Here is an 8226-nt window from a genome sequence, read left to right on the forward strand (position 1 = left end):
ACGATGTGCTCCAGTCCTTGCATCATCTCCATGCCCCTCTCTGGTCAACCTCCAACAGCTCCATGGCCTTCCTGTGCTGAGGACTCCAGAACTGAACGCAGGGCTCCAGGTAGAATGAAATAGGTCAAAGGGAAAGAGTTAACTGGTCTTGTAGTGTGTGAGGGGCGAGAATTTCTGTTTTCCAAGCATGTAAACTGAGGAGTGAAGCACAGAAATAGACCAGAGGAGAATAGTGAAACCTCCCTCAATGGCATTTTTAAGGAATAAACTGGAGAAGCTGGTGAGTGGATCCAACTGTGGAGTGGGGATGGAGAGGGTGACCTTTGTGACATTCCTTGGACCTCGTTCATGTAAGAAAATCCATCTGCATTGACAGCTGCTGCAGCCACAGCTTGCAAAAGGGAAGATATTCACGCTCCCAGGACTGCATGAAATGTTTGGGTAGAAACTATCTCTGGAGCACAAGGGGAAAATATCCCAGTGTTCCTTTGGGAACACTGCCAAGGAACAAAGAGGGAGGCATTTGCAGGCACTGCCACCAGCTAGAAGTGTGTTCAGCTGCCAGAGACCCGGTGCTCTTTTGGATTCACAGATAAACCCAAAATCACCCAAATCCGTTCTTGTCAGCTGTGGAAGCAAGCAACAGGATATCCTGATGGAAACCCCCTTCCATTTAGCCCTGAAGATAATGCTAACTGCAAGCTTTCTGCTCCACAACTGAACATTCCGGACCCAAAAGAGGCAGTTGTTTCAGAGTGGGATTTGCTGGGAGAAGCCAGCTCCCTGACCCCTGCAGAACCCGAGCCTGGCCCAGGCGTGACCACAGGAGAAAGGCTGAAAGCAGCAGACTGACCGTGCTGGGATAGTTCTGGTGTCCCACCTCAACTTACACCTTCCACGATGGAAGTGGAGGTACCAGCAGGGTGAAACAATCCGAAGAGGCAGCAGGAACATAAGCCTTCCTTTCCTTAGATGCAGCTTTGGAGTGAAGGCATTAGTTCAGAGCTGAAGGTGCTTCTTGATTCCATAGATCCAGAGCTCCACAGGCTGGGCTACCTCTCTGCCCTTCAAGAGGAACACTCCAGGTTCAGAAGGAGAAGCTTCTCCTCCTCTGCTGGGTCGCTGCCTTTTAACCAATTTGTTCATACAATGTATGTGACGCTTGGTTAGCTTGTTCTGAAAAAACAATTAACTGTTAGAAAAGAGGCGGTGCTAGGACAGTAAACATTAGAAAGATACTCCTGACACTCAAACAGTACTTATGTGAATTTTAAATGAATTTACCCAAGAAAGCAGAAGACATTTCTCCTAGGGTGTTTCTGAAGTGTGCTTGCTCTTGTGGAAGGAGAAATACTAGAAATTAAATTAGTTATACACTAATCCTATGGTTAATTGGAGACAGAGCCATCGTTTGAAAGGCTGAAGAAAACACAAGCAGCTAAACAATCGCCGAAGGGCGAACGAATCCGAAGCCCACACATTCCTTGCAGTGCGTGCCTGTGCAGGCAGTCGGGGTTTTGAATGTTTTCCACCCTGAAACATCTGCCACTCTGACGGCACTGTCACTGGGGCTGTGCTGAAGGACACTCACCCTGCTGGTGAGGACCTGGGGAGCCCAGTGTGCTCAGGGGAGCAGGCACCAAACGGAGCCTCAGCTCAGGGCTGCAGGCAAAGCTCCCTCAGCTATGAGAGCGGAGGCTCAGCCGCCCATGGGAACAAGCCCAAACTGGGTCATTTCTGCAGTCAGCAGCAGCGATTGCGCCCGTCCTGTCTTGACGTGTTGAATTGGTAAGTGAGAGCAGATTCCCAACTTTTCTGGTCTGAGCGTGTCCTGGTGACGTGCCTGATAGAACGTCCATTCTCCAGGCAGGCTTGGGATAAAAATGCATCTGTATCCACATCCCTGAACCTCGCACGGGGCTGCTGTTGTCAAACCTGCAGTCTTGGCATTTCAAGGCATGGTGGCTTTGGCCTTTGGGAGTCAGCCGGGGCTCTGGAGCGCTGCTGGAACAGGGAGGGCTGAGGGAACAGCACTACTGAGGACTATGCCGTAAGCTTCTGGACCGTCCCACTGGACCTTGCAGGGCAGCACAAGAAGGATGTTGAGGCTCTGGAGCGAGTCCAGAGAAGAGCAACAAAGCTGGTGAAGGAGCTGGGGAACATGTCTTATGAGGAGCAGCTGAGAGAGCTGGGGTTGTTTAGCTTGAAGAGGAGGCTGAGGGGAGACCTCATTGCTCTCTCCAACTACCTGAAAGGAGATTGTGGAGAGGAGGGAGCTGGGCTCTTCTCCCAAGTGACAGGGGACAGGATGAGAGGGAATGGCCTCAAGCTCCGCCAGGGGAGGTTCAGACTGGGTATCAGGAAAAATTTTTCACAGAAAGAGTCACTGGGCCCTGGCAGAGGCTGCCCAGGGTGGTGGTTAAGTCACCATTCCTTGAGCTGTTTAAAAGATGGGTGGACGAGGTGCTCAGGGACATGGTTTAGTGATTGATGGGAATGGTTGGACTCAGTTACCCAAGAGGTCTTTTCCAACCTGGTGATTCTATGATTCACAGAGAGTTTTGCAGGCAAAAATTATATTCCCAGCCCATTCAATTGGTTATCCGTGATGCTGACAAAGTGATGCTAAAGCAATCATTCCCTTAGAGAAGTATTTGAGACATTCTGCATATTGCCAACGTTCCAGCAGGTTTACAACATTTTTGCATAGCACCACCACTTGGAAGCCCTCAGACCTGGTGACACCAGAGCAGCACAGCTACCACCACTGAGATTTTTTCCCTGAAGAGATTAGAACCTTTCATGACAGCCAAAAATTTAACAAGGTGAAACATGGCACTAAACAGGGAGAAACCAGCAATCTGGTGCTCACACATGGATGAGCTTGTTTGCAAAATGCAGCATTTATGGAGAGGGATGATCATTTCCCCCTCAGGTCAGAGTCATCTGCTGGGGCTCAGTAGCAGAGAAAAGACCAAGAATAATCCTTGCAGTTCCTTTTCCCAACAGCTAAAAGCTCCTTCATCTAAAGGCCAGGGTGGATGGGGCCTTGAGCAGCCTAGTCTAGCGGGAGGTGTCCCTGCCCATGGCAAGGGGTTTGGAACTGGATGACCTTTAAGGTCCCTTCTGACCCCAACCATTCCAAGGTTCTACGAAAGGGCAGTGGTAGCAGGCTCTTTCATCACCAGTTTCTGTTGACAGATATGAAGTATTCTCTTCCTGCTCAAAGCCCACATCTAGATGGGAGCAGCTCCCTAAACCTCTGGTTTTCACCTAGGGACACAGGAGGCCTCCTAGGTTTGCAGGCTGCCTTCCCTGAGCTCCTTGCTGAAGCAGGAAAAGCCAGTCTGTGTCCAACAGCATGCGCTGCGTTAAAAGAGAGGGTGCCCGATCCGACGGTTTAAGGAGTCCATGGACTGATGGTAAGCAGAAAGAAACCCTTGCTTTAAACTAAATGCCAGGAATTGTCATTACCATGAAACCCTGCTATACTGGCCCTGAAAGGTTAACTGCACAAAACAGCCCACAGCTGCTACTGATTTAGGAATGAGCTCCTGAAAATCCACACCTCACTAATTCGTGGATGCTCCATTGCTGGAAGAGGTGTTCAAGGCCAGGTTGGATGAGGCTTTGAGCAACCTGACCCAGTGGAAGGTGTCCCTGGGGTTAGAACTGGATGGGCTTTGAGGTCCCTTCCAGCCCAAATGACTCTGTGTGATCCTGTGATCACGTCAGGAGCTCCAGCAGGATGGGGAGTGATGAGCAGCAGCCACCTGGGGACAAACAAGAGGCTCATGTCCGAGGAACCTGAACAGGAGAAGAGGCACACGGGTGCCAGGCCTTTCTTTGGACACACTCCCGAACAAGCTAGAAACACAACCCCAACCTGGCCCAGAGGACATGGACCGAGAAGGTAGCACAAAAACCCAAAAGACATCATTCACTGGGTTTATTTTGTACATCGGGTTTATAAATTCCTCCCATGAGGACAAGATCAACTGTGATGGTGAGCAGAGGAAGAGGCAAGTCGGTCAGTGAAGTTCATTTGTTCACAACCAAGCAGTTCATGGGATAGGGAGGGACACCACGACAGGATCAGTCCTGGGCATTCCAAGTTCAGGCTCTCAGCGGACGGATGGCTCCAAACCCCTCTATCCAGCACTCAGTTCCCTACGATAAAGAAAAAGCAGTCATTAAGCAGTGCTTCCAGCAAAGTGCTGTGGAGTTTAAAGGCCATGAGCATCGGTCATGGGCACAGCAGAGCACAAGCACGTGGGTCTGTGAAAACCCAGGGATCCCAAGCCAGCACAAACACCCTCTTTCTCTGTTCCAGGAGAGGAACAGGCTCTCTTCAGATGATTTATGCTCAAAACAGAAGGTGCACACTGCGGTCTCAGGACTGAATCCATGTTCCTGCTAAAGAAAGCTCTCGTGAGGCAACTTAAACACTTCTACATGACTCGAGCTTTTCCACTGCTTGTCCCAAACACCCACCTGAGATGCTGCAAGTGCAGCTGACTCCCTCGAAATGTTCTTCTATCCTTTGGTTACACCAAGGATCTGTGCAATATGTATTTTGAAAAGGGGGAAGATAGTGAAGTATTTAAGCAACAACAAGTTGGCTCCAAGGAGATCTTATAGCGACCTTCCAGTACCTGAAAGGGCTACAAGAAAGCTGGGGAGGGGTTGTTCACAAAGGCTTGTGGTGATAGGATGAGGGGCAATGGGGATAAACTGGAGAGGGGCAGATTTAGACTAATGATAAGGAAGAATTTCTTCACAATGAGGGTGGTGAGGAGCTGGAACAGGCTGCCCAGGGATGCTGCCCCATCCCCAGAGGGGTTCAAGGCCAGGATGGATGGACCTTGGGCAGCCTGATCCAGTGGGAGGTGTCCCTGCCCATGGCAGGGGGGTTGGAACTGGATGACCTTTAAGGTCCCTTCCAACTCAAACTATTCTATGATTCTAAGCATCTCTGGAAAAAGACTTACAAGAGCACTATGGATTTGCTCTGTGACTTCCAGATTCACTGATATCCCTACAAAACACTGTGTAGCTTGAAGGCAAGCGTCCTTTATTTAGCAACATCTAAATGTAATTGTTATTCTGACTGAATAAACAAATACTGAGATCCAGAGAGTTTCCTCTGGACCTTTTTCCATCAGCATCCTCCAACACATGGAAAAACCTTCTTATCGCCCTCCTGTCCATGGCAAAGAATAAGTTCTAAGCCTGCCTACACTAACAGATGCATTTAGAGCCCAATAGGAGGCATTGTCTGACTGTTGCTCTGGCTGCGTGGCTGGTATGTCCTACAGATCCAGAACAGAACCTTTCACGTGCCGTGAAAGAAGGATAAAAACCACTTGAGAAAGCAAATTTTCCAATGAATTTGTGGCATGCAGTAACCAGAACACTCCACTTACTCTTAATAACAGTTACAAGGAACAGAAAGGAGTCTGGATTTGCCCAGCAACAAAACAAGTCTTGAACTCAAAGCCATTCTGCCCAGGATTAGATGTCAAAACTTTCCAAATCACTACAGAACACTGGCTTCTCAAGAACCACGGCACACTGTGAAAAAACCCACTGCTTGCAAAATAACCATTTGAAAAGCATATTTTTATCAGTATTTCATTCTTGTGAAGCCCCATAATACATAGAACAAACCCTTAAACAACCAAGTTGAATGGCTCTGGTTTGGCCCAATGATAGGATTGTGCCCTGGACAAACAGGACACCCCAAGAGACCCATGACTGCAGTCTTCTTGCTCGAGACGAGGTGCACAAACCAAAGTTACCTTCAGAAGGAAGCTTACTCTTCAGTTTTAAACTTGCCACTGATGTAGGGGACGTACTGAAGGACCAGCTTCCAGTCTGTGATCCATATCAAACTAGTGCCACCCACAGCACCCCAGGTAACGAGGGTGGGAGTCCTGCAGGAGAGACACACACGCATCCAGGTAAACAATGTGAATTCTCCACTGGCAATCGCTCATCACTAAGGTCCCTGGGAAAGTTGTTTCCATCAGGAACAAAGGCTGGTAGAAGTCTTGGAAGAACCTCACATACGCAGAGAAACGTCAGTCCCCAGGACGTTGAAATCCTGTATAGGAAAAGGCTGATACACTTTTATTAAAAGGCAGATTATCAAGTGAAGAAGAATCCTTTTCCTGCCCACAGGTGACTTCCTTCTCCCACACAGAACTCTGCGAAGTAACACCTGATGGCATGGGGACGGGGGTCTGTGGCCCAGGAACACTCAGGAACACGCAGCTACGGCCCGGGGACACTTGGGAATGCAGAGTCACGGCCCTGGGACACCTGGGGACACTTGGGAACATGCAGCCACAGCCCAGGGACACCGGGTAATGCAGAGTCACGGCCGTGGGACACCCAGGGACGTGCAGCCACAGCCTGGGGACACTCGGGAACACGCACGCACAGCCCGGGGACACTCGGGAACACGCACGCACGGCCCGGGGACACCCGGGAACACCCGGGAACACGCAGCCACGGCCCGGGGACACCCGGGAACACGCAGCCACGGCCCGGGGACACCCGGGAACACCCGGGAACACGCAGCCACGGCCCGGGGACACCCGGGAACACGCAGCCACGGCCCGGGGACACCCGGGAACACGCAGCCACGGCCCGGGGACACCCGGGAACACGCAGCCACGGCCCGGGGACACCCGGGAACACGCAGCCACGGCCCGGGGACACCCAGGGATCTGCTGCCATGGCCTAGGGACGCGCTGAAGGGCAGGGCATTTTGCCAGACAGACCAACAGTCACACGCACACAGACACACTCGCAAATGGGCACATGGGATCAGACACAAGACAGACAGACAGACAGACACAGACAGGACAAACACACGGCGGGGGGCGCCGGGGCACCGGACAGGCCGCTCGGCCCGGCCCTGGGGCTCCGGCCCTGCCCTGCGCCCCCGAGCCACACGGTGAGGGAGCAAAGAGGAGGACGAGCAGCCGCGGCCCGAGCCTCACCAGTTCTGGAGGAGCTGGACGTAGCGCGGCCCCAGCAGCTTGTTCAGCATCGCGAACCCTCAAAGTCACCCGCGCGGCGCAGGCGCCGGGAGCGCCGGGAGCGAGGAAGGACCCCGCGCTGCGAGCCTCAGGGCGGGGGGAGGGGGAGTGGTGTGTGCGGGGCTGCCCGCGGCGCTGCCTGAGCGAAAAGCTTCGCTATGGCAACCCCGCCCTCTGGCTTCCTCCCCCTCCACTAGGGGGACAAGAGTGGGGGGGGCTGTGCCCACACTGACCTCGTGCTGCTTCTCATGGGGGCGTGGGATGGTTTGGGTTGGAAGGGATCTCAAAGAACATCCAGCCCCACCCCTGCCATGGGCAGGGACACCTCCCACGGGATCAGGGGCTCCAAGGCCCATCCAACCTGGCCTTGAACACCTCCAGGGATGGGGCAGCCACCCCTGCTCTGGGCAACCTCAGCCGTGGCCTCACCACCCTCATCATGAAGAATTTCTTCCTAACGTCCTATCTAATTCTTTCCCCTTCCAATTTAAAGCCTTTCCCCCTCCTCCTATCACTCTCTGCCCTTGTAAAAAGCCCCTCCCCAGCTTTCCTGCAGCCCCTTGCAGCCCTGGAAGCTGCTCTAAGGTTTCCCTGGAGCTTTCTCTTCTCCAGGTTGAGCAACCCCAACTCTCTCAGGCTGTCCAGTACAGGAGGTTCTCCAGCCCTCAGATCATCTCCATGACCTCCTCTGAACTCGGCTCCAACAGCTCCACATCCTCCTTATGTTGGGGATTCCAGAACTGGACACAAGACTCCTTCTCAGAGCAATCCCAAGCACAAATCTGTTCTGTGCAGAGAACGGATTGGGAGCAGCCCTGAGGAAAAAGACTTGGGGTGCTGGAGGGATGAAACGCTCAACAGGAGCCGGCAATGTGGGCTCGCAGCCCAGAAACCAACCGTGTCCTGGGCTGCACCCAGAGCAGTGGGGGAGGCAGGGAGGGAGGGGATTCTGCCCCTCTGCTCCGCTCTGGTGAGACTCCACCTGGAGCCCTGTGTCCGGTTTTGGAATCCTCAGCATAGGAAGGACATGGAGCTGTTGGAGTGAGCCCAGAGAAGGCCACGGAGATAGTCCAAAGGCTGGAGCACCTCCTGTACGAGGCCAGGCTGAGAGAGTTGGGGTTGTTCAGCCTGGAGAAGAGAAGGCTCTAGGGAGACCTTAGAGCAGCTTTCAGCACTG

The 8226-nt window shown here is 52.6% G+C and overlaps 1 protein-coding gene across 1 annotated transcript; it reads right to left on the minus strand.

Moving 5' to 3' along the window:
- Positions 1-3934: 3934 nt before the first annotated feature.
- Positions 3935-7075, minus strand: UQCR11 (ubiquinol-cytochrome c reductase, complex III subunit XI). Its single transcript, XM_069878257.1, has 3 exons — positions 7011-7075; positions 5802-5936; positions 3935-4170 (listed from the first exon to the last, which is right to left on the minus strand). The coding sequence occupies exons 1-2, from the start codon at positions 7058-7060 to the stop codon at positions 5816-5818; spliced, it is 171 nt and encodes a 56-aa protein (XP_069734358.1). The 5' UTR covers positions 7061-7075; the 3' UTR covers positions 3935-4170; positions 5802-5815.
- Positions 7076-8226: the final 1151 nt, after the last annotated feature.

Source organism: Phaenicophaeus curvirostris, chromosome 28 (assembly GCF_032191515.1).
Source record: "Phaenicophaeus curvirostris isolate KB17595 chromosome 28, BPBGC_Pcur_1.0, whole genome shotgun sequence".
Lineage (NCBI taxonomy): Eukaryota > Metazoa > Chordata > Aves > Cuculiformes > Cuculidae > Phaenicophaeus > Phaenicophaeus curvirostris.